Source organism: Otolemur garnettii, unplaced genomic scaffold (genome assembly GCF_000181295.1).
Source record: "Otolemur garnettii isolate 467f Iridium unplaced genomic scaffold, OtoGar3 scaffold00019, whole genome shotgun sequence".
Classification (NCBI taxonomy): Eukaryota; Metazoa; Chordata; class Mammalia; order Primates; family Galagidae; genus Otolemur; species Otolemur garnettii.
In genome coordinates, this window is record NW_003852414.1 from 20,400,487 (window position 1) to 20,427,475 (window position 26,989).

Sequence of the window (26,989 nt, forward strand, 5' to 3'; positions counted from 1 at the left end):
ATCCATCCATCATCTACCCATCCATTATCTACTCAACCATCCATCCGTCCATCCATCCTTCCATCATCTACTTATCTATCCATCCATCATCTACCTATCCATTCATCCATCAATCCATCATCTACCCATCCATCTATATATCCATCATCTACTCATCCATCATCTGCTCATCTACCTATCCATTCATCCATCAATCCATCATCTACCCATCCATCTATCCATCCATAATCTAGTCATCCATCCATCATTTATCCATCCACCCATCCTCTACCCATCCATCCATTCATCCATCATCTCTCCATTCACCATCTCCCATCCATTCACCATCTTCCTTCCCTCCATCCGTCCATCACTTATCCATCCATTCATCTTCCATCTATCCATCCATCATCTGTCTACCCATCCATCTATTCATCCATTATCTATCCAGTTGTCATCCATCTATTTATCTAACTAGTAGTTTTGAGTGGCCATGATGAGCCAGACCCTGTGCTAGACACTGATGATAAAGTAGAAAACAAGACAGTCCCTGTGTCCAAGAAGGCTGCTGGGCACTGGAGTAGGGAGTTGCCAGTGACTAGAACTCCTGCTAGTTCATCAGTTTCTGGCAACAGGTCCAGATTCTGAACTCTCACTCAAGTCTCTGATTTGAGGCGGATGAGGAAGAAGCATAGGAAAACAGCCTCCAGCTGAGGAGCTGAAGGGGAAATTGTGCTGGAGGATCATTACCTCTCTCTTTCATGGTCCTGAACACCATCCCATGAGGCTTTCATGGTCGCCCCCCTGCCACTCTCAGAAATTAGTGCTGTTCAGCTGGGTGTGGTGGCAGTACTTGTAGTCCCATCTACTTGGGGGGGGGGTCTCTTCCCTTGAACCTAGGAGCTCTAGGCTAAGTTGAGCTATGACTATGCCTGTGAAAAGTCATTGCACTCTAGCCTAGGAACCTGGGAGACAAACCAAGATCCCATTTCTAAAAATAAAATAAAACAAAACAGAACTCAGTGGACACATCCCAGGTGAGGCAGGGCAGCTGGCCCCTTTCCAGTCCTGACCCACATCCTGCTCTTCTCAGCAGGGCTGGCAGAGGCATCTCCTTCTTCCCCTGTCCTGTGTCCCTCGGGCTTGGAAAGCACAGCATTCCCTGCTGGTGACCATAGTGGCAAGAGTAGTGACACCTCCCGAGGAGTTGGGGTTGGCCCTGTTCTCACACCACCAGGGTTTAATGCTGCTTCTGCCATGCCTAATGCCAGCCTCGGTCACCTCAGGCACATGCTCACCTATTTGTACCATGGGGTTTGCAGCTATAAGGGGGGGCTTAAGGTAGCACCCACGTCTCGAGGGCTAAGGGACTAAATGTGTCAAGACTCTCAAAGCTCCAACAACAGCTCAGAGAGTTGACAGAGAGGCTAATGACTATGGCAAAACCACGATGGCAGCCAGAACACAGATCGCGCCCCGTGAGCTCCGCAGTGTGGCCGCTTACTTCGCGTTCACGATGAGTCCCCGCAGTGCAGACACTATTGTTATCACACATGTCACTGACGGAGGAGCCAGACCAGAGGAATGACGAGGTCACAACACAATCCCAGGGCAACTCCCTGAAGCAACAGTCCAGGTGAATGTGAGGACAGTTCTGACCTCTCCCTAGTAGGCCTGTCCCTCCCTGCTAGCCTGGCCACCCCACGAGCCTTCTGTCCTCTCCTCCCCAGCTGGAGTCCTTCTGCCTTCCTCCTCCTCCTCACTGTGCCTTGGTGTCCACTGACCTCATTAAACTTCACACCTCAGGGATGTTTAGGAGGGATAGGGAAGCAGGGAGAGGAGGGGAGGGTGGCCCAGCCCAGAGTTTCACAGCACAACATGGACAGGCATCGGAAGTGCACCTGTCTTCCTCCCCACATCTGCCTAGAGAAGCCTCATTTGCCGTCACTGCCATGTGAGCTGATGACAGTTGCCAGCTGTACCATTTCAGTCCAGCAGGACCCAACTTGAGTCCAGAGTTGCACAGTAGCTGACTCCCAGTACCACTCTCTGCTCAGTCTATGGTGCCCAGTCCCCAGAGGGCAGGGTCTGATTTGTGATTTCATCTTCTGGTGGTTAGAACCCAGTTAACCAGCGACTCTGGCGTCATCGCTATGTATTCCATTTGCTCTCCAAATCCCTTCAGCAACTCTTTAATTTCTTAATGTGATTCCTTCTGTGTCATTACCAAAATCCCAGATGTCACAGGCCACTGGTTCCAGCTGCCTCTGTGAACAGAGGGACCTGTGGCCGCCTGTCAGCGCTCAGCACACTGTGGGCTGTGGTCCCCACATTAGGCACCTGAGCTTGGGCCTTGGGGACTCCTGGAAACTTTATGAAAAAGTGCATGTGTGATCTGTGTGCATAACTTTTTGGATGACAGATCCTAAAAAGTTTAAGAACTTCTGACTTGTCCAGAAAATCTGAAAGAGACACACCCTAGCAGGAAAACACTGAACGGGAGCCTGGGGTGAGGGAGCGAGAAATGATGTGAACAAGCAAGAGGGCAGAGCTGGGGATGAGGACACGGAGGGGAGAGAATACAAGAACATGGCTCCCATTCGGGGCAGACCCACAAACACACAGAGAGCACCAGCAGACACCAGACAGGCCCGGCATGGTCAGTCCTGCTGCAGCCCTAGGCCAGGCTAACACCAGGGAAGACCCAGCAAGGCTGAATTTCCAGGCCAGGAGCCTCTCCTCCTGCCCCTGGGTCCTCCCAGCCAGCGCAGCAGAGGCCTGAGGCCTATTCTCTACCCATCACTCCCCAGGGAGTGCACCGTCCTCGTCTTGTAGATGCCACCCATGTCTTGTGCTCCTATCACATCACAGTCACCATCCTGGGGGTGGGAAAAAGAGTTGAGGACATTTTTATTGGGCTCAATGTCTCTCTGGACACTTTGGGCAACAGCAAACATCCCTGGTGACTGACATCTTGGCTCCTCCTGCCACAAATGCGCCTCCTGCCACGGAGCCCTCATTTGGCATGTGGACATCTTACTTGCCATCCCTTCCTACCTGGTGGACAAGCTGTTTCGGGAAGAGGCAGTGGTCCTAACGGAGAACCCCAGGACAGGCTCTCATACCCAGAATCTCCTCCTTTCCCTCCTCAAGCAGCCTAGACTTCCCAGACCTCCTCGCACTCTTACCCTGCTCCCACGTGAGAGGCAGCGGCCCCTCAATTCTGAACCTGCCTCCAGGAGCACAGCCCACAGCGGGGGCACCATGTGTGCTCTCCGGTTCTGTCTCTGCCCATTAGAATCTTCATGTCTTCTCTGGGGTCTGTGAGGGCCAGTGCTTCTCCCCCAGCTCCTCTCCCAGGTCATACCTTCTCCAACACTCACCCTGAAAAGGCATGCAGAGGCACACCCCAGGAGGCTGTTCCTGGCTCTGCAAATATTTCTTTAAAGAAAACAACGTCAGGTAAATTCAGGAAGCACCGTGCTCAGATGGGCACCTCCAAAACCACAGGCAACAATGCACTGGCTAAACATGCAAAACAGGTCAGTTTCAAAAAAAAAATGGACACTGTGCCATTATCAGGATGGCAAAAAAAAAAAAAGGGTTAGAAATACAGGGATTCACCTTTTCATTCATTACTTGGGGGGAAAAATCCTTCTCAAAACGAAGAAATTATGTACAAAACAGATGTGCAATATGCCTACTTGAAATTTAAGATTTAAAAAAATTATTTATAAGGAGAAGGGCATGAAAATTTAATTTAATGTTCACCTTAGGTAATTTTGTGTCTTATTGTTCATAGCAATTACCATAAATCTGCATATCAATAAGCAAGAACAGATGTCAGTTGTTACAAGTGCTTGCCAATCAGGTCTGTTAAAAAGTGACAGATGGGTGGTTATAGAACATTCTCCTAAGGCCTATTAGCACATTCGCAGGAAGTGTCTGCAGTGCGGACTGCTGGAGACTCAGCTTGGGGAAGAACCAGGATCTTTGTGGATCTAAGACCGACACTCCACATCTCTGGGAGCATCTCCAATTCCAGCGCTTGGATCTCCAAATACACTGTTTTTGCAAATGTCTTCCTCTTCTGCACTTGTGACAGACACTCCAATCTTCTCAGATAAAAGATCTCAAATTGATACAAGGTTTTAAGCAAATATTCACCCTCTCTAATTTTATTATGACTTCCAAAGCTTAGACCAGATATTCTGACAGGGAATTACTGCAAGCTTTACTGAAACTCAGAATTAAAATCAAGCAGTTTCCTCCTGTTCATCAATACTTCTCCTTCTCTATAGCTTCGTAATCTATAATTTGTTTCATAACAATTCTTTACCCTAGGAAAAAAATTTGCCTGACATAGAACCCACTTGTGATAAATCTGAAATGCTTTCCAGAATGAAGGCAGGAAGTTTTCCCGTAACTATCTCTGAACTGCTTCCTTGTTAAGAGTTCGGGGCCTGTTAGACACCTATGTGGGTGGATCAGTTTGGATTATTTGTGCAAGCACACTGACAGGGGCTGGCCACACAGGGGGCCTGTTGGACACCTACGTGGGCGGATCAGTTTGGATTATTTGTGCAAGCACACCCACGGGGGCTGGCCACAAAGGGGGCCTGTTGGACACCTATGTGGGCGGATCAGTTTGGATTATTTGTGCAAACACCCCCACGGGGGCTGGCCACACAGGGGGCCTGTTGGACACCTACGTGGGCGGATCAGTTTGGATTATTTGTGCAAACACACCCACGGGGGCTGGCCACACAGTTCTGTTTCATAAGTTCAGGGGCAATAGGCGCTCAGGGTTGGGATCAGGTGGAGCCAGACCTGACATTTCCATCTGACACTTACTAGCTCAGCGAGTTTGGACAAGGATGAGACCTCTCTAAGCTGAGGCGTAGCTGTCCACCTGTAAAATGGGGCAATAACAGTTCCTATTCAACAAGTTGTCATGGCATTTGGGAATTCAGCATCGTAATCCATAGTACGCCACTTCCTGGTGCGGTGGTCTCATGTCACTTCACAGCTTCCCTGCTCCCACTTGTAACCAATGGAGAGGAAAGGGCTGACTTGGCATGCTGGGAGGGTAAACTACGTCATGATTACAGAAGCTCTGTCAACAGCAAAACTGCAAAATACTTCTCTCGTTTTTCTATCTTGATATTCTTTTTGTGATGGTTGTTTTAAGAAATTAACTTTCTAGCCGGGTGCTGTGGCGGGCGCCTATGGTCCCAGCTACTTGGGAGCTGAGGCGGGAGAATTGCTTACACCCAAGAGTTGAAGGTTCCTGTGAGCTGTGACGCCACAGCACTCTACTTAGGGTGACAGTTTGAGACTCTATCTCAAAACCAAACCAAATCTTTCTTCCTTTTTCCTTCAAGTAAAATCTGGACCCTTAGCCCAAACTCAGACTCAAAGTTTCTGAGTTGTCGGAAATTCATTGGACAAAGAGCACAGTTGAGTGAGAAATGGACAAATTTTTATTAGAGATTTTATGAGCAAAAATAAAATCAATCAACTTCTAGGAGTCACGAAAAGTACACATCAAAGTACTCTGCTCATAAAGATGTGATCTTAACCCATTTTCTGCTTTCAAACTCCATATTTAGTAAAGGCTCTCTTCTATAAAAATCATAAAACACATTTGGAGTTATTTTTAGTTTGGAGCGAATATGGTAAGGGTTTAAAGGAAGAAAACACACCGCTGATGTCCTGTTTTTATTGCTGCAACTACTTAATAACTTCTCATCTAAAATTTCTTTTTGTATTTTTTTTGTTTTATTTTACTTTCTTGGGTGGCACCTGTGGCTCAAAGGAGTAAGGTGGTGGCCCCATATGCCAGAGGTGGCGGGTTCAAACCCACCCCCAGTCAAAAATTGCAAAAAAAAAAAAAAAAAAAAAAAGATAGATTATTTTATTTTCTCCTCAAAGAGAAAATGTTTTACTCATATAAATGTGACATACCATTATGTTTTGAGAATTGTCTGCAACAAAATATTACTGGTTTAGGAAAAGATATTTCACCCTCTTTGGTGACAGTGGCCCAGGCTGGACGGTTTGAATTTTAGATGAGGAAACTATATCATATGCCACCGTAATACATAACAAGTTATAACTGAATTGTTTATGAGCCCACTCTGACAATGTCACAACCCGCGCTCAACAAGCATTTTAGCGTCCGGTGGGATACGGGGTAAATAACATCTTGGGTCTCCCCCTCTGTGCCACTGTTACATGGTGCCTACAGTATATGTTACGCTTTATGTTACAGAAACTACCCGTGAATCCTAACAACTCATGGGCAAACTTATTAGTTTATAAAATATTTTTTTCGGTTTACATGAAAGGCTAAAGTCAAATTTCTTAATTCAAAAACAAGGTACTTAAGGTCCACTGGGAACATACCCCAAATATAAATTTATGCACGTCAATTGATAAACAGAGTAGGGAGTATTCAGCAAAGCGAGAGAGGAGAAAGTAAAGAGCTTTGAGAGAAGAGTGTGTCTCACTCCCCATGTGCGGGAGCTGCGCAGCTGCTTTTAGAGGCTCCCTCTGCCACCAACCCACCAGGATCACCTCAGACTACTGGTCCAGATTAATCACAAGGACAAAAGTTAAGGCCTACTTTTGGAACAAGACAAAAGAACAGAAGAGGCCATACTAACTTTACTTGGGAGGAAAAATACTCTGAACTAAAATACCTCAAATACTTAGGAAGAGGAGAACTGATTCTTGATATAAATGAAGGGTCCCTGTTACAGATCTCCAGGTACGCAGAGCCTGGACGTCCAGCACTATGGGCTGGGTGGCAGGAGCAACTTCCTCTGTATTAAGTAGCTGCTCTGACGCTCACATCACCGCCTGAGCCCGCCTCCTGTCAGATCAGCTGTGGCTTTAGTAAGGAACACAAATCCTACCGCAGACGTACTTGTGAGGCATCTAGGTTGTGTGCTCCTTAAGAGATTCTAATGGGCCTCCCACCCCAGCCATGGAGAAATTACCTTACATAAAACCAGTATCAGGTACCCAAAAGGGTGGGGACAGCTGCTCTCAAATTTTCGAGCTGACAGGTAATGGAGTGGTCAGCGTTGGGTCCCACAGCCTGGGCAGACTTAATGTGCTGAATTTAGTAGGTTGGAGGCTCCATATGGGTGTTTTGGGAAGCACGGAGCCTTTATAGATACCTGGAAGTCAGCCCCTGCCCGCAGCTCCTGTTAAGGTGCCTCCCAGATGTCCTCAGCTTGGCAGGGGGGCGCAGAGCTTGTAAATGCCAACATCCTGACCTGTGGCTGGCGTGGCAGAGGCACCCGCCTCCTGATGCAAAAGGACTGGACACTGCCCACCCTGGATGACACGCTCCACAGCAGCCTCAGGATCAGTGACCTTCCTGCATAACTCAGCTGTGGGAGTGGGAGAGCCTTCCTCTGAGGGAAGCCCCTCAATTCAGATCTAGGGTCCATATGATTAGGAGAAAAACAGTTCTCCTGGAGCTGAAGGTGTGACAAATCTTAGCACTCACTCTACAGCTTGCAGTCAGGTGGTTTTCTCATTTAGAGCAGAAAACCTCCTGAATACTTTACTTACATCTCTCCAGTTCTCCTTATAGAATTAAAAATAAATTAAATATTCAATGGGATTCTTAGCTCCAAGGCCAGCTTCCCCAACTGCTTTCGTGAAGATACTGCGGAATGCTCCAACTATTTGTCATTTCAGATATATTTTTCTAATAATCCAAAAGCTGTATTACCACAGAAGGAGCTGTCAGTGCCAACAGATTTAAAGCCCAGTGTCCAATTCCGCCGTATTTTTACTGCAACCCAATGTACACTGTCACATGGTGAGCGACCATTAGCCCTGGGCCTCCATGGAGGGCTGCGCCGACACCCCAACACATAGGAAGAGAAGGCTGACGCACAGCCTTTCCAGACTCTTTCAAGGTGAAGTAAGAAAAAGACCCAGATGCATATTGGGGGGGGGGGGGCGAGAAAGAAATGTGGCAAAAAGAAGTTTGTAGAGACGGCTAAAGAAATGTGACTTTTATTCTGCACATTCTGGTTTCATCTCATTGATTCAGGGTGTCCTTGATTAAAACAAACTGTGCCTGGTTCTAAGATGCCTCCAAACCTGTCCTCCCTCTTCCCTCCACCTTTTTGGAATCAAACAAGGAGAAAGCTTTCTAACTGCTCCTCACGGCAGGTTAATGGGCACCTGTGTTCTGATTTATAGCACGCGCTGCCTTCCCTGGCCCTGTGTTAGGTAAGGAAATCAGCATGGAGGTGGCACAGTAGGAGTGACCTTCCACTAATCACTGCGCCTCGGTTACTACTGGCACAGCTCATTATAAAAAGGAATCTTTCAATGAGCTGGCTTTCAAATACAGTCACACTTTGATTTTCTCAAGAACAAAGATTATACTTTCACATAAAAGCTTCTGATGCACAATTCTGTCAACTGGGGCACTAAAGTAAAAAAGGCACCCTGTTAATTGTCTGTCGTTATCAAGGGGCTGTAAACGGAATCAAAGATAGGCCTGCGATTCTGGCTTTCATTATGGAGGTCAGAACATTTTTATTGACTGCCTATTATTAAAATTTTAAAGGGATGTCAATCATTTTGGCTGCCCTGGATATGGGAATCTTGCTGGAAATCCCCCAGTAATCAATCTTGTTTAAAAAGAAAAAAAAATACAAAACAACCGAACACCAGCAACCAAATGGCTGGAGAACACATACAGGTGTACCAAGCAGGAATTCTTAGATCCTTCATTGTGTAGCTGCTGGAGCACCGATGGGTGGGTAGGGAACGGGAGTAGGTCTGGGAATTATCCTTCCTTCTCCACCCGCACACCCCCCGCCCCCTTCTCCTTTTCTTTACCCTTGGAACCAACCCAAAATTCAGACAATAGCTCAAAGGAAAGGTGTGCTCTGGACTTACCAGCCATTTGCTGAATGCCACTGAACGCACCCAGGTTGCTGGAGGAGGTGGCCTGCTGCAGAAGCTGCAACGGAAAGCACAGGGCACAGTCAGCTAAGGTGGCGATGAGGACAAAGTCCCTTCCCCTCTGAACTGGGGGTGGATGCAGTTTACCTTACATTTACAGAGCTGGTTGCTACTGCCTAGTGATGCACTGAAGGTCCCCAGGGCTGGGGCTGTAAATCCATATTAATGTCTAATCTCTATTAGGAAATACGGACACCGGGGAAACTCACTAACACTGCTGCCTTAAAACAATTAATCAATTTACTCTTTTTAACAACCAGGTGTTCAATCTATTGAAGCCAACACAGTGTGACTAATTATCTCTCTCTATAGTCTGGTAGTTACCATAACTCATCTCTGTCAATCAAGGTCCACTCCCTCATCTCGCCTACTTTCCTGCACGTTCAGAAGCACCTGGATTCACTGACTCTGGGACCACAGGGATCAGCGCGACAGCTACAAACACCACCACATCTACTCACAGCCAGAACCAAAGGACCAAGCACAGGACCAGCCATTTTTAAGATGGCCTTCATGGGCAGAGAGAACGGTGCTTGTCAAAACTGGGAATTACCTGTGCTATGTACGTCAAAGCTATTCATTGTAAATACGCCCATCTTTTAAAAAAAAATACTCATATACCTGTGGGAAAAAACCTGCATTTCTCCCCAGGGCATTGAACACATTTTTTTCCTGCCCTGCAGAATCAATGGGTGCCACAAGACAAAGGCATGTGGCTCCTGTCCCCGAGTGCTCCTGGACTGGTCCCAGAATTGAACTGAAGGTTTATTTAGGGGCTTGACAGAGTGCTGGACTAGATTTATGGACGCTCCCTTTGTAAGGCAGACAGACACAGCTTACAGTGGAGGCAAGCGTGTCCTTACATTCCAATGTGCACGGATACTAAAGAGCGTAGGTTTACTAAATCCACCTTACTACTGAAATATTGTTGCCACACTACGTGCTCAGGAGAAACAAGATGAATTCAACTACTTAAAAACAGCTTTTAGAATGTATTTGGAGCTCTGTAAAACATCATGTAGAACACGGTTCCTCTGGGAAAGGACAGGCCTCTTACGTGTCATAGGAAAAACTTTACAATTGGATATGACTCGAAATGGGGCAGCTCTCCAGTGAGGTGGGACTGCAGCGTGGAGTGCCCGTGGCTGACCACACCTGCTCCTCAAGAACAATGACCTTCTGGGACAGAACATTAGCACATGGACTGCCCCACTAGAAAACAATTGTTTCTCCTTGGGGCTGCAGTGTTTTATTATAAAAATGGAATGGGAAATTTGAAAACAAAATGATCCTTTCTCATTTAATGAAAAAGCTGTTGTTTTTTATTGTTTTTTGGGCATGAGTGGTACGTTTTGATTGACAGTGGAAACACGAGCAGAGGTTCCACCAGCGGGGACAAGCTAAGGGGCTTCTTGCCTACCGGCTGGTTCTGTGTGCCTCATGAGGTCCTGGGTTCTGAACTCGTATGAGTCAAATACAACTCACACGGCACTAATGCGTGAACTCAGGCTGAGAAAGAGCCTATGTGCAGGCCCTGCTCCTTGGCTCCCTGGGACGCACTGACTGTAGTCCCAGTGCATAGCTGTGCACACATATCCCACGGAGAGGCACAGGAGGGGTGCTCGGGAAATTCCTTAGTTAGGTCTGATTTGTTGGCCTTCTCTCTCTCTCTTATGCTCATAAGCCTAAATCACACTTTGTTTTAAAAATTAAAGCAAAGTTAAACAAGTCTGGGGGATATTTGGAGATGTTACTAAAACCTACTGAGGTGAGGAAGATGTGACGTCATTAAACCACCTCTAAGGTTATCCCGTGGAAAACCAGCCTCTGCTAAGTTGGGCTGGAATCTGCAGCTAAATATGACCCAAGAGCTCTTTGAGAAGAAACCGTTTTCAAGTCAAAGTTGTAGAACAGACCTGGCTACGAGAGAACTGAAGCCGCCAATTCTGCTCATGGTAAGAGCGCATGAAAGTGAGTTTCCATAAGTGAAGTTGAAATTGACTCCCCATGTGGTCACAGAAATATAGGCCAGAGATCTCCGTGGGCCACAGGAGACGTGCCAGGAGGCTGCCGATCGGCATGTGTGCATCTTACTTCTCAGAAATGGGGGAGCAGGAAGCCAGACTCTTGGGATGAAAACGTGAGCACAACGGCATCTCGGCTAGAAATTCTAGTACTGGTGACTCGACCAGTGGGGTGTGAGCTCCTGAATAGCACAGTCTGTGAGAGCAGATTACTAGACTCATTTCTTGTTTCAAATTCAATTGTTAGATGGATAGAAAAAGACAGCAAAGTATCCGCAAATCTTCGCAAGACAGCTGACATGGGATCTTACGGCATCTTTGTATGGAAGCTAGAGAAGTGGCCACCGAGAAACAGGAGATGGAGCTGATACTTTTGTGAACAACTCCAGGGAAGTCAAGAGGACAAGCCTCTCATTCACTAAACACACAGGCATGGAAGAACTCATCCACACCAGTCCCCAGAGGGCATGAGGGGTGGGCGTGATGAAAGGTGGGGGTGATCGTTGATCATCACCTGCACTCAGAGTCCTCCGAGAGGTGACAGGACCCTCCGACACTCCACACAGAGCCACAGCTCTGTGGGCCTGGGAAGGCCACTTGCCCTTTCTGACCCTCCCTCCCTCAGCTGGACCAGCAGGTGCACCTCACCTCTCCAGGTAGCAGGGAGGATCACTCCACCACACAGTGTGGCTTCTGCCACCAAGGAAAGCTAGTGGGTAATATGGTTCAGAGAGGGCTGGTTAAAATGTAAAGTGACAGAATTAGGACACCACACATACACTCGCACACTTTTGGAGGCTGCTGAAATTGAAATGTGAAATTATATTAATAAATACGAACTCCAGCATTTATATTTCAAAGCAGTCAACTGCGGGAGCACGGCTTAAGCAAAAACAACAACATAGGGGCCTTGGCAGCCTTCGAGCCCAGGCCTCACCTGGCTACTATGAAGGCCACTGAGAAGCTACCTAGGAGGTTATCAAGTGCACACCCAGGGTCACTACTCTGTCCTGTTTAGACCTTAGCAGGGAAAGTGTGTAAAATTCCGACATCGCACGTAGCTTGATGCAGACACTGACAAAGTGAACCGGGCAGCACAAAGAACGGGGAGAGCAAAGTGGAGAAACCAAACGTGAAGGAACCGGGTCAGTATGGCCTGAAACAACGCCTGGCTTTGTTGGCTTCAAAGAGATGAAGGCTCTCTTGATTTCACAAACCTGAAATCCTTCCTTCCACTGGGAAGACCCAGGATCGAGGAAGGAAAGTTCTGAGATAGTTCAGCTGAGGCCCTGACCAGCCAGGCAGTGGGGGTCTCAAGCACATTCGCCCCAGTACCCTTCAATTCCAGCACTGGTTGGAAGCTGGCAAGAATGAAATTAGTCTCATTTTTCTGCTAATCTATTTAAGCTGGAGAATTCTTTTTGCATTAAATGCTAATTTTAAAAATTTCCTGAGACTCAAAATGTACCCCAAATGAATTCTCTGGTGTACTTAGGGGCATGGGGGCCGCGCACCACGGCCTGTCCCCCGGCACTTACCGCCAGGTACTGCGGGGTCAGTCCGCCCAGACCCGTCAGGTTCCCCCAGGTGGCAGTGTTGAGCTGCTGCATCTGCTGTGCCAGCTGCTGCTGGAGGCGCCTTTGCTCCTTGTCCTTCTGAGTGTCCGCAAACTTCACCACGATAGGTGAAGAGCAGCCCTGTGGTCAGACACATTGGAAAGTGGACAGGGGGTTACAGCTGGGTTGGAGCCCCTCAGGACGCTCAGTCTGTCCTGGGTCTATCTTTCTTAACTACCTTGGCGCACATGGAATGGTCTGAAATGGTTTAAGAACAGTTTGATATTCCTCCTTCTTCTCTGAATAGTACCATTGATAGAGAACGCCAGAGATTGTCACTGGGCTCTCTGGGGGATCTGGTGGTTGGTGAGGCCGTTTGCTTTCTTGCTCTGATTATTAAACTGCCTCGCCTCCTCTCTTGGTGTGTCTTCGACCTTCCAGGACCTCCTCAGAGACAACAGACCACATCAACGTTCTTTAATTAGGCTTCACGGTCCGCTCGTCTTAAAGACGGACTTGTCTTTGTGTGGCCGCCTGTTTCCACAGGTGAGCAGACGACAAAGGGGGAGAAATCGTAATGACAATGAAAATGTCTCTCATTAATTCATTAGTTTTCGCTCTTCCCAGTTCTCAGGTGTATTATTTTTGAACTTTAGAAATCGGGGGAATCACATGTATCCGGCAACAAAAGGGAGCGGCTGGCTTCATTTTAGGAAAAGTGGGTGAGGAAAGAGAGGCTCAGAGGACAGAGGAGCTGACCAAAGGCACCGTCCACGTGCTTTGGGGCGGGTCTCTCTTCTTCCTCCTGCCGTATCTAGTCTACCTGCAGTTGGGGAGCTGCTGAGAACCCCCCAAACCAGAAGCACATTCTCATTACAGGAGACAGACCTTACATGGCAGGAGGAGGACCTACCTGGCTTCTCTCCCTAATTTGAACCTCATCATTCTAGCAGCTTCTCTCAGTTTTAGTTTCCTTGAAAAGGCAAGGAATAGGGTGGCGAGAAATAGGGTGATATAACAGGGTGACTTCATTTCTGTGGTAGATAAAATCGTTTTGGGGGGGGGGTAATGGCCTACATGCCAAGCATGAAGACCTCCTTCCCGAGAACTTCTGAAACAGCTGCCACCTGGCCAGTACGGAGAAGGACCTGCCCTCCCTCCCCCACCTTCCTCCTGAGGTCGGCTCACCTACACGCTGCATCACAGTTAAAGCTGCGAGATGTTTTAGAGGTAAAAAGAAGTAATTCTACCCACGTGATTAAATAAAAACTTCGACAGAAACTTGGCATAATTGACCCCTGTCCCTCTGCTCTCAGAAATGTTATGTTCCTAGTTATAAATGAGCTTTTTCCTTCCGTTCCTTTTGGGTCATTTTTCTTTCTTCTAAAAAACAAACTTAGGTCTTTTTTTCTTATCACCTCGGGTAGTTATTGGGGACGTAAGCTATCTGAGGCTATCGTGTCTGTTAATTAAAAAAAAAGTGAGAAAATAAAGAAGACAGCTTCGGTGCTAAACTTCCAGCCGAGGGGTCTTTGGTCATGGTAGGCAGAGTTGTGGGATAGAACGTTAGGTGCCAGTTAACTGCCTAAAAATATTATTTCCATCATTTAAAAAAGTCTGTAATTCATTTTGCTCTGTGTTTCAGCACTTTGATACTTTAAAGAGCACAAAATACTCTAAAGATGAAAATTATTTAGAGAAGGGTTCTGCATGGAAAAGCGTTATGATTGTTGTGTCAAATTTGTTCCATAATAAATTACAGCATCTCCTCCTAACAGTCCACTTATTGTTTTTTTTTCTTCCTTAAACACTAAAAAAAAAAAAAAAAAAGATATAAAAGCAGGTAATCGGGCTAATGATGATGGTTTTTAAAAGACTTATTTAAACCATGAAAGAGAAAAACGGGCCGGGGAGTGCGTGGAGGGGAGTGGAGAAAAGCAGGCACAATGTGGGGCTGCTGTTAAGACCTTGTTCTTGCATTACATCCTTTTGAATTAGATACATCTTGGTTAAAGATGTACGCCAGAGTCCTGAAAATAATGTAATTTGTTAAAAAAATTAACTTCAGTTGTACGGTTACGTGACTGCGTACTGTATGAACCTTTAAATGTCAATCTTCTTGAAGTAGAGAAGAAATTTCTTGTTTTGAGGGCCCCCTTGTTTAAGCATATCCAGTTTTAAAAATAAGCCACCGAATCTGACTTTCTCGAACAGAGATATTAATACAGGGTCCAGGGTGTCTGAGGACTAAACACGCTCCACTCCTCTAACAGATTCTTCCCACTTGGGGAGCCTGATATTTGCCTGGTTTGAGTTCATGCCCTGTTCTGCTTTTTAGGGTCCTGAACCTCCTTCCATGGCAACCCAGGAGAACAGGGTTCCATCAGCAGACTCGGGGGCTCCGAGGGGAGGGAAGGGGGTGGCGATGTTTCTGACAGTTGAGAGGATTCAGGTTAAAAACTCATCTAAAGGGAGCCCAATTTGGGTACAAATCACTGAATTACAGGCAGTAAGGAGGATAAATACAGGGAAAGACTTGGAATTTTTCTGATAGCATTTTTATCTTTAAACTGGTACGTGGCTGCAAATCGGACTGATCTGTAATAATGGGGCAGCCTAAGTTACGAGAAAGGAAGACTCAGAAGGCCATCACATAGGTCACTGTGTTTACAAGACCAGACTTCCTAGGGCTTTCCAATCCTGCTAACTATTTCCTGGCATGGGCGACTTTCACCTGAGTTTGCCTTCGGGTGTGTGTGTGGGGGGGATGTGAGGGTCTTAAAAATGCACTGAAAGGAAAACACATTGATTATATAAGATATGTTAGGAATATCAAAGTCAAAATGAATGTTCAAAAAGGACAATAGGCTTTGCAATGCTGATATCACAACTCAGAAAAGTACAGTGAACACTTAATGACAAGGCCATGCACACTCCTTCCCCTCCCCCCCGTTTGCACCCACCTTGTGATTCACTATAAAAAAAGTTGCCCACAAAACATGACGCGTAATGATCACTTAGCTCCCCGCATGCTTTGGGAGATGCAGCATTGCAAAAAACAAACAAAAACAAACAAACAAAAAGAAAAATAAAACCCCAACAACATGGGGCTGAGAGAGAAGCTCAATCAATAAAAACGTTTGTTTGTACATAAAATAAAACTGAAAGTTTTTTTTTTTAAAGAAAATATGAAAACGTAGCTTAACACCACAAGGCCACCTCCAGAAAAGATCACCCATACACAGAGATACGGTGTACACATACAGCGGAACATGCTCCCAAGTGATTCTACCAGACAGTACGGAAGAAGTAACGGCATGTCACTCTTGGAAAGCTTTTGTGCAAAATTCTGAAAGGCCATGACCCAAATCACAGACTGAAAGTACAGAGCCATCTATCTCCATGTGTGGGTGTCTACCCACACCCGGGTGTTTATCTTCCCCTAAAGCCACTATCTCTCGTTAGGAGACCAAATTTGAGGCTTTATGTTGCTTTGTTATTGCTCGTATTTTAGCCAGGAGACAGATCTAATTTTGGGGGGTGGTCTCTCATAAAGTAGCATTTCCACTGTTAAAGGAAGTGGGAGAAGCAGTAGCTTTCTCCAGCAGTCTGGATGCAGAAATACAAATCTGTTTGACTAGATTAAAAACAACTTGGCCCCGAGTAACAAGAAGAGCCTTGTGACTTGGAGCGGGGCAAGCAGCAATTTGGGGTGGGGACTGTTACTGCTCCAGCCGCAGCAGGGCTGGGCTGGGGAAGGTACTTGGGCCTTGAGGTCCAGAGTGACACTCTGTTTAAAGAGGCACTGCGACGTTCCACGGCAGGACCTGTGCTGCAGCAAGAGAAGTCTCCAGAAACAACTGCAGAGCACGTGGAAGCTTTGGCTAAATGCATTTCAAGTCATTAGGGGAAAGATGCAGAGAGAAGAGAAGAGAGAGAGAGAGATAGAGAGAAAATGAGAATGAGAATGAATATGAATGAATGAATGAAAAGCGAGATGGTGAAAGTTTAAATCTGTGATTGTCATGGGAACGATCCACACAGGAGAGAATTGCTTTACCATTCCCCATCATTTGCACAAAGAAAACAAAGAAAGGGCAGATGATACAGTACCTCCATGGTCTGAGACTGATGCATGGCTTTGATTGCATTCTGTGCCATTGCCCTTGTAGAAAATGTGACAAACGCACAGCCTGTGGGAAACAAGGGGACAGGGAGCAGGAAAGACAAAAAACAACAAGACAAAAGGGTTGGACGCTTGTTAAACCAACACAGTCTACGAGAACTGCCACAAGACGACACTGTTCTCAGTAGTACATGAAAATAAACAACTTCTCTCCTTGGTTTTTTCTCACTTTGCTTTTTAAATTCACAGTGCTGACTTGCTAATCTGACCAAAGCAGAAAGATTTATTTATTTATTAGTTTAATTTTCTCTCTCTCTCTCTTTTTTTTTTTAACAGAAACTAGGGGAGGAGGTTGGGTACTGTTTTTAGCCACAGGGTTTTGAAATGAGCAAGATCTAGTTTTGCATTTTCTAAAATACAAAGTTGCTATTTTCCATTTTCTCCTTGGCTGGTGATCTTCGCTGAGGGCATCCACACATCAGGGCTTTGTATTTCAAATTTTAGCGTTGATTTTTTTTTTTTTTTTTTTAAAAGAAGCAAATAAGAAAATCCTCACACCAAGGGCAAATTAGCAAATACATTCCAAGAACTCAAAATATCAACAACTAAGTATATTTGCTCCCTTCTGGGTAGTTTAAAATATACATACGTAGAAATGTAAACTGATGCTATTCAAATGCAAACGAATATACTGAAATCTGTATACTAAACGCTGTTTAGTAACTACTAATTATTAGCAAAAACAAATGCTCCATTACTCTGAGAATATTCAACACTGCATGTATAGTAAACTTTAAAAATGTGCATTAGAATTTTTATGTGCATAAAAATCTTTCTGATTTCTGAAGGCTGTGGATTTTTGAAATGGGGCAGAGCTCTGACCTCATGTCTAATAAGCACAAGCCATCCGGGCCTTTGAATGTCTACCTGAGGCCTGTGTAACTTTCAGGCTATTTCTCCTGGTGCTGCAGAGTGACTAGACTCTACATGGCCTGTTCCTGGTTCTTGTACCAGCTCTGGCCACCGTGCAGGTCACCGCTCCAACTACATGGCTCACTGCCCTTTTCACTAATAAAAACACTGCCTTCTCGAATTTACATTTTATTCATCATGCACCCTTGGGCTTCTTAGCGAAAAAGACTGTGAAATTAATGCAGATTCAGGCTGATTTTGTAATAATACCACAGCACACTAAAAGCTTAGCTAAAGCAACACAGACTTATTTCACTTATGATCTCTAATGACTTCAAAAGTGCATTGATTTTCAGCTTCTTTAGGCTTGCACAGTATGAACTTAGGTATCAGAGGATAATTTAGTGTTCCACTCAATTTCCTCAAAACATTATTATTATTACTACTTAAAAGATTTCCAAATGAAGCAGATCTAAACACCGAGAGGGGCTCAAGCCTATTGTCATTGCAGAGAGGCTGCAAGAAAGGGAATTCTGGCCAACCGTACAGGGCTGCTGCCCCTGTGGCCCGTAAGCAAAATAGAACATTCTACATTCAAACAACCAGCAGATTGTCTGGTTTACGTAAATCAATTTGTGAGCCATGAAATACATTTTCCCTTCTTTCGCTCTACGTGTGCACCTGGTGAGATTATCAAGCCAGTCTGGTCGTGGCACCTTTTAATCCAACAGCAGTAGGAGAGAGTGACGCCTGCCCCTCACCCCCAAGCACAACGACTCCCCATTCATGAAAATAAGTCAGTGCATTTTGTTTTTGCATCGTGCTATAATTTTTAATATGCAGAAACTCTCAGTACATGGGAAATTCATCTCAGATTCACCTCCTGGGTAAGCTGGCCGCAAGAGGCCTAAATGAAGTCCGGCTTCCATACGGTTCTCTGTCAGCACGGCAGCCGAGGAAGCTTGCACACTACCTGTACCTAGACTGACTGCAGCTTTTGTCATCAATAAATGCAACTCTGTGGCCTTCTCTCAGGCATCCAGACCATGTGTGTAATAGAGTGTGAGACAGAAGACAGTGCCTCTACTGGCTTCCACACTGATGCTGAGCTCTAAAAGGATGGCAGTCCAAATTTACCATCTGCTTCCAAGTAACATCGCTTCAGAAGCATTACGATCATCACCGACATTATGAAGAAATAATGCTACGAGATTTTAATTTTTCTACTTCTTATCTTGAAACTCCAATGGAGGAAAAAGCTTGGAAGCCACGTGAAGCCTAGACTAATTCTGCTTTCAACACTCAAGAAGATTGTGATATTCATTTCATTTGCTATTACTATTCAGGAACATGTGCCAAACTGACAATCTCCAAATGGAAGTTAAAAAGGGATAAAAAAACATTTGAAATGTCACCAAGAATCAATAAGGCACAGTTTATGCATTTACCACAATTTCATATAAGCAGGACCTTTCTCAGTAACTTAGCGAGGAAAAATATAGCAATTAACAGGTCTCAGAAGAGAAGTGTTAGCAACAGAACAATGAAATTCTATTTCTATAAACCCAAACCATTGCCCTTTCCTCTATGAAACTTGCAATTAAAGACTTAACTGATGCTTCTAATTATACTATAGTCTTACCCCATCCAAAAAACTAATCTGACAAATGTGATGCCTTCTTGAACCTTTTAATTCTGTTGGCAGTCGTGCAGGGACAGAGAAGCTGTCCCCTTGGGGGCTTCGTCAACTTCTGTACCGTGTGATGTGTTCAATTACTTAAGAGAAAAAAATTACTGTGTCATTTATAAAGTGGGAGTGCATGCTGAAAAATGTCACTCTGGATGAAGGTAAATGACTTCAGAACCCAGTGTTTCTTGGAATGGTAGCTTGTTAATCTTTGTGATTTTTCTAAAACAGGAGAAAATCCTATAGATAGATGTTAATATTCTTTTTAACACTACCGAAAACATACTGGTGGCCTTAGGATAGGGCCTCCAAACCTGTAGCTTTTTACCAACACAGGATCATATAAGCCCCTACCACTGAGATGGGCTGCTGGCTTTTTCTCTCGAGCCAATGAGAAGGCTGTCTATTGGACAACAATAATTTCGGTCATAGGTGTCTCTGTCTCCTACTAAAAAGGAGCTTCTGGGTGCAGTGGAGTTCACTGGGTCTTGAAAAGGCAGTGGCCCTGACCTTGTAGCATCAGCTCTCAGCTATTCCAGACAGTCTCAGCAATTGGTTTTCTGGCTACTGACCAAAATGTTGGAGAAACTAGGCTAGGAGAAAAAAGATCCGGGTATCAAAATAATAAAGATGCACTTCTTTTTTGGTAGGAAGGGGGTTTAGGCAAGACACCATGTATTACTGTCTCGAAACCTCCAAATATGTGAAATAGCCAAAAAAAAAAAAAAAAAAATCCATTTGTAAATGTGGCCAAACTGTAATCTACCTTTGCAATTATTACTGTCTCTGCTTTCAGGACGTCAGATTGCTAATACACATGGAAGGCGCTGGATTCCTCTTACTTCGGTGAGGCTGCCTTCTTGCTGCTAAAACAGATACATGATTGACTGGGGGAAAGTTTCTCAAAGTAATTTCCTCTTACAGACAAGATCTAAGGAAAGCAAGGAGCCCTGTCACAGGGAAGATTTTGGAACACGTCTATTATTCTTGTCATTTCAACTGAAAGGACAGCTTAACTTAGGCGCTCTGCCTTTTGACTCAGATGCAAGAGTTTCGAGAGAACAAGATGGATTCTTGCCCTGCGCCCTCTCCCCACCCCCAAAGGAAAAGTAAAGGCACTTTTAACAGTCTGAACAACGCCAGGGCCTCTTGCTTCTCTGCTACTTCTTTGAAAGATGTGCAGAATGGTGCTATATTTCAAATGAAAGCAGCACAACTTAAAATGACCGGGCGCTGCGTGATGGGGAGTTTGACCTATGGAAAACTTGTTTATAAATTCCTAGTTAGCCAAAGAGAGATCTTAATGCAGCCGATTTTCCTTGCTGTATCTTCTTAGCAGCGGCAGGATTTATTAAACATATGCTATCAGTAGAATATGGGGGCATAAAAATTAATACCCTCATGCACCATCCTTGATGCATGAGGCTATTTGTTTAAAATTAGCATGGAAGCATCATTCCCTTATGGCATCTGAGGCTGGGTACTGATTAGGACCTACTTAATAGTTTGGCAAAAATCTCATTCCTGAGATGAGGCTGGAAGATTGTACTGGGGACAAGATGGCAGAAACACAGCCAGCCATCCGGGGAGCATGGGATGAGTTTCTGTATATCTGAATGTTTAGCTCCTTTGGAGGCAGGGCTAAAATGTGATCAAAACGAAGTCCTCTCTGTGAACACATTTTAATAGTTGAAAGCCTAACCCGCAAATCCTGATCAGATATGACAAAAACAAATGAAGATTTAATAGCTAAATCCAGTCTGTGCTCTCCAAAATCCCTGAAAATATTGCCAATTCATATGTCAGGGGTTCTGGCCGGGGGGAATGCTGGAACACCATAAACACAGCTGGAATATTCTTAAACAAGCAGCAAATTTCCTTAAATGGCAGTAAAGATCTGACTCCAGTTTGTGGGAAAGAAAAATGAAATAAACTCCTTCACTGTCTCCAGGCCACAGACCCACAGCAGCCTTTGTGCAGGAGAGCCCTGTCAACTGTACCTAAAAAGCCTGTTTTGATGGTGGGGTTACAGCAAGGTGAGAATGCGTGTGTTTCAGGAAATCAACATGCTCAGTGACATGGTCAAACAGGCACATTTGGCCCAGAAGCCTTGAGATCTGCTTTTGAGAGCCAACACTGCCTCTGAAGTGCCGTGCGCGGCTCAGGCCCGAGAGGCTGGGCTGCTGCTGCCCGACACTCCAGTGTCCTGCAGTTGCCTGAAAGCATCTCGAACTGCGTTTTCCAAACTAGAAAAGATGGCAGAGTGAGTTACCGGCCCCAAAGAGGGAAAAGCACACTTTGATGAGCACGTGCTCAGTGAGGGGAAGCACACTGCCGCTGCGGGAACAGCTCAGGGGCCCGGCAGGTGCTAGGTGCCTTCCACGGAGAGAATCAGGACAATTTCTGGAGGGTGTCTGTCCTGGGACCTGGGCTGGTGCTGTGAGTAATGTAGGATGTAAAAATACTTTTGCTTGTGAATGACTTTCATGACTTTTCAAAGACAATGATTCTAACTGAAAGAGGAGCGAGGCCTGATGGGCACAGCTGTGGGCCCTGCCAGCCCTGGCAATGCACCTCTGATGGGGTACTGGGGCCAAGGAGCCTGCACAAGCCTCAGCATCATGCCATCCAGGGGGGAACTAATACTACTAATGTGGCAGAGAGGAAGTGACAATGGAACCTGCGAGGAGCCAGCTAACTAACTGCCTCCTTTTTTTTCTTTCTTTTTTGGAAACAGAGTCTCACTCAGTCACCTTGGGGTTGAGTGCCCTGGCATCATAGCTCACAGCAACTTCAAACTCTTAGGGCTCCAGTGATTTTCTTGCCTCAGCCTCCCTGGTAGCTGGGACTACAGGCGCCCAGCACAACGCCCGGCAATTTTTCAGAGATGGGGACTTGCTTTGGCTTAGGCTGGTCTCAAACTCCTGAGCTCAGGCAGTCCATCCACCTTGGCCTCCCAGAGTGCTGGGATGACAGGCGTTAGCCACTGCACTTGGCCACCCACCCCCCTGCCTTTTTTATTGTTGTTGTTGAGATAGAGTTTTACTGTCTCCCAGGCTAGAGTACTGTGGCATCATAGTTCTCAACAATCCCAAACTCCTGGGGTCAAGTGATCCGCTTGTCTCAGTATCCTGAGTCTGAGACTACAGGCACCTGCCATAATGCCCAGCTAGTTTTTCTATTTTTAGTAGAGATGGGGTCTCGCTCTTGCTGAGGCTAGTCTTGAACTCCTGAGCTCAAGCAATCCACCTGCCTCTGCCTCCCAGAGTGCTAGGACTACAGGCCTGAGCCACTGCACCCACCCAGCTGCCTCCTTTGTCTTCATGCTTACAGGTGAATTGGGCTAAGACAGAACAGCGAACCACCCAACTACCCCTCTCCCTCAAGATCACAGGCTCTGATTTTAAAACTTTCTTACTGAACAATTCATACCCTGATTTTGTATTAGAAGGCACTGTTCAGAGCACCCAGCTTTTGTTTCACTTAATTTTTATTTATTTTTTTAAATGCTGAGCCAGCAACAGCCATTCAGAACAGAACTCCTGAAATCCCCTTATCTGAAGTGCCACTAATGGGAGATATTTATTAATATTTGATTGAAAACTGTAATTCTTTAATAAAAGCAAAATAGTAGCATAAAAGAGAATTGTTCTTCTAAGGAATGCACTGATTCAAGAGCAGGCCCTGTAGCCAGGAGTCCCTGGGTCCTGCTAATTGGAAAACGTCCCACTCTCTGTCTTTATGTTTCAGAACAAATGGTTATAAATGAGTATTTTCTTTTTTGCAACAGGGAATTCTCATCAGTTCACCAGAAATTACTTTTCTGCTAGAAAAAAAGTGGAGAGGGAGGAATATTCTCCTTTCCACACTGAGCCAACATTTGCATAAAATACTGAGGAAGGGGCTGCCGTGACTTGTTTCCGGAATGGGCTGCTTCTGGTGTCAAGTGTGGTTAATCGACTAAACGGCAGATCAAGTCAGCCAAGTTTTCTCTGTAAGCACCAGGTGTGAGCTTGCTCTTGACCGTGAAAGTTCAGGCTGCTGGACAATCTGATCTGCAGAAATAACCAGGTGTGCTCAAGGAGCCCTGGGCGCTGCAGGCTGCACTGGTGGGCATTACTATCCCCACCAGACAGGTGGAGAAAGTGAGGTGGAGAGCCACGTCATAAACCAGCCAGCCAGGCCACACAGAGGCTGAGGCTGAGGCCGGGGGAGTATTCGAATCTGGTGCTCCTGGGCCCTGCACAACCCATGCAGGCCTGCTCAGGTGGGCGTTACCACCACTTTGGTAACTGGCGATTCCCTACGGGATAAACAGGGCGGGTGTCTTTCCTGCTGTAATTTACAAATGGGGAAACTGAGGGCTAGAGGTAGGAAGATGGAAGGACTCAGGTTGGCGAGGTTACGTTTCAGTGCAATAGAGGTTCTGGGAGAGGAACCTGGGGTCACTGACCTCTAAGCCCTTGTACGTTTCACTATGATTAACTAACCCAAGGGCTTCCCTTCATCCTTCTCCAGGCCGTACCTGGGGAATGAAAAACGCAGTGTGACTGAGAACAGCAGCAGAAGACAATGGGGATTCTAATTACAAAATGGGCAGCAGAAGAGGGATCACAAAGGTGTCATCCCGTCTTTGAACCTGTCCTGCTCTACATGTAGCCTCCCTGCCTTCCCCCGGAGCGTCTCTCTCCTGGCTGGTCTTCCTGAGCAGGCATCAGTGAATCACAGCTGCAGGAGTGACCAGAAGCTCTCCTGGCTGAACTGTGAAGACACAGCCCTAACTAGTGAGGCTGTATGGGAGCCAGAGGCTGTGCAGGCCATCAGGACGCTGAGCTGCCACCCTGGGCCCTGCATCTGCTACTTAGAGACCTTGCTCAGTATCCCACCTCCTTCAGCATTTAGAGAATCACATCTATTAAGTGAGTGTTACATAAGAATTTTGGAATTGTCAGAGAACACACAAGCTGTGATTTTGATGCCCCCCGCCCCCCTTTAAAACTGTCTTCAGAAGAAAATGCAGGAACCAAAGCTTGGAACTGTCACACCACCTCCCGTTCCCTCTACACTGCCTCCGCCTCGGGGCTCCGGAGGTGGCTGTAGGTGGAACTTTTGTTCTCCGGGCCTTCCATTCTAACAGCTGACATTATGAATCTCTGCCTCTAAAAATCAAAAGAACAAATATTCTTCCTCACGTGGTGCTGAGAGTAGGTGAAACCAGTGAGATGGGTGACAATTAGCAATTTGCTATCTATGTCTCAATCCTTCAACACGTGGCTCAGGGTGCCAGGGTTGGCCCAGAACCCGAGACTGAGAATGAAACTAAGTTTCTAAGTAGTCCTGTGGAAACTGCACTCAGAACTGTAGTAATAACAGAATGAAATCTCCATGTTGCAAAAATACGTATTTCTTGTAGGAACTGAAAAATGTTTTGCACAGGGAACTGCAGTCAGGCCCTGCTGACACTCAGTGAGGGGCACTGTCAGTGGGGCAGGCAAACAGAACAGAAAACAGTACAGCTGCTTGCAAAAACACCGGTTTTCATCAGGCTCTGAGTGCAGCTTTTGCTTGTGTCATGGTGGCAAAAAAGAGCCTACTGCCTTTTTCAGGATGAAGTTGTTTTCTGTCGCCTAAAGAAATCCCTGGACTTGGGGCACGAGGAGTTTCACTCTTCAAAATAGAACTTGAACACCCCAAGACGGGCCCCACTGTTGTGGGTCCCTACCTGCTTTGCAGTGATGTGAACCTGGACGCTTTCCTCTTGGTTTCTACCACTGCTAAGAGGACCAGACTCCTAACACTTCTTTCAGGCATGGGCAGAAAGCCAGAAGACTAAGACAAAAACAACAAATATCCTTTCTCATCTTCCAAATCTCCTCCTTGCCCCCCAAGATGGGCTTTGACTGGAGATGAAAGGGGTGTGTATGGTAGGGCTGCCTGTCTGCTTTCCACCTGACACTGACAACCTGAGTTAAAAAGTTGGCACCAAGCCCTTCTCAACGTGATCATTTCAGCTACGGTGAAAAGTTCAAGTTGGAGAACTATCACAGGGGACACGCTGTAGGGTGACCTCTTGCTGTGAGCGGTGCCTACGTCTACCTTGACTATGACACACAGTTCCAATTACACTGCAGCGAAGAGGCTTCGGGACGGCACACTCACCTCGACTCAGCCCGTCGGGTCCACGGAGGATCCTGCATTCTTCTATCTGGCCGAACGCAGAGAACATCACCCTGATGTCATTCTCGTTACACTTCTTCGAAACCATTCCTATGAACAATTTCCTGTCTTCCACAGCTAGGAGATAAAAATAATGAATGAGCAGAGGCCATTTTGTCATTTTTCTTGTGGTCAATGCTTCATCACCCTATCCAAATAGGCTGCAGCCCTGTGACACTGAACGTGAGTCCCTGGGCTGCCTCTGCAACCCCCGCCCGCCCTCCTCCTTCCATGCGCCCGGCACCCCTCTCCCTCCCACCCTGCCCTTCCTAAACATTTTGAATCTTTGTGCTCTTGTTCTCACTAATAAACCATCTAAATAGGGCACAGAAACCAACAGTGGTTTCCCATTCAAAAACGAACAGCAACGTGTTTACTACAGTTTTAAAGTACTTTTGTAACTGCTAACCGCGACTGCACCATAGACTTTAATGGACATAGATTTTGATTTTGGCGTTTTGTAGATGTTCTTTTAACTCAAGTGACAGCAAAGAGAAAGGTGAAGAGAGGAACAATGACAGGAGGGGAAGGGGTAAATCGCATCAAGGCACTCCAGGAAAGAAAACCCTTTTCCAAATCAGCTGCATCTCCACTGACTGAGCTAAAGGAGAGACTGGGGTGATTCTGATTTCCCGGGACAGCCAGAGAAGCACTTTCTTCCCATGGCATGAACTTCACAGTTGACCAGCTGACCAGCCAGTCCTGGAAAGGGGAGTGGGGCTGCTGTCCTCTGAGCGGTACCTCTGACTGCCCCATGCCCACCCTGCAATTCACAGCAGAACCAGTGGGAATCAGGATTTCTGCTGAACACACATGTATTTTGGGTGTCACGACCATATGAAAACTTGAGCCTTGGAACCTGACAGTGAAAGAGAAGGCCGGTTTTACCTCAGAAGACCTGGGAGATGTTCCTCAAAATCTCCACATTCCTGCTCAAGATATGTGACCTAAATTTGGCCTAAAAGGCAAGGTTAAAACTGATTTGGAGACAATGTTTAAAGCCTTTTTTAGGAAAGATGTCTTTTCCCAGGATATCATAGTCGCCCCTAGGGAGAAGTCCTGCTTATTTTCCACCATTTCATTTCAACCCATTTCTGAGATGAAAACCAGAAATGGCACAGCGTCCTGCCTGGGGAAGGGCCCTGTCTCCAGTCACCAGTGTATAAGCCTCTGTTTCACACCTGCGTTATACTCTTGTCATTGCTAATTAATAGGCTTTTATTTCTGTTTCCTTTATATGCCCACCTTGGGCAGTAAATGTCTCATCTTCATTTAATCAGCAAGCTTCTGGAGGCTGAGTTCGAATGCATGGTCTGTGCCTTGCAGCAGGTGGCAGCTCAGCTGACGAGGAAACATCACCTACGTCCATGCTGTCCACACAGAAGCTGAAGCCACCTGTGGCTGCTGAGCTGTTAACAGGGGTTTGGTGTGATTGAAGAAGTGATTTTTAAAATACAGTTTTAATTTAGAAAGCCACATGTTGGCA

The 26,989-nt window shown here is 46.0% G+C and overlaps 1 protein-coding gene across 6 annotated transcripts in view; it reads right to left on the minus strand.

The window, feature by feature from the left end:
* Positions 1–26,989, minus strand: part of CELF2 (CUGBP Elav-like family member 2) — a 315,417-nt gene that overhangs the window by 46,039 nt on the left and 242,389 nt on the right. For 4 of the 6 annotated variants that reach the window (XM_023511381.1, XM_023511380.1, XM_023511378.1 and 1 more), the window contains 4 exons: positions 25,447–25,581; positions 16,676–16,755; positions 12,545–12,703; positions 8,917–8,980 (listed from right to left, as the gene is read on the minus strand). In XM_023511381.1, coding sequence (XP_023367149.1) covers positions 8,917–8,980; positions 12,545–12,703; positions 16,676–16,755; positions 25,447–25,581 — 438 coding nt within the window. The remainder of the gene's footprint in view (positions 1–8,916; positions 8,981–12,544; positions 12,704–16,675; positions 16,756–25,446; positions 25,582–26,989) is intronic. The other 2 variants (XM_023511382.1, XM_023511383.1) reach the window with 1 other exon arrangement.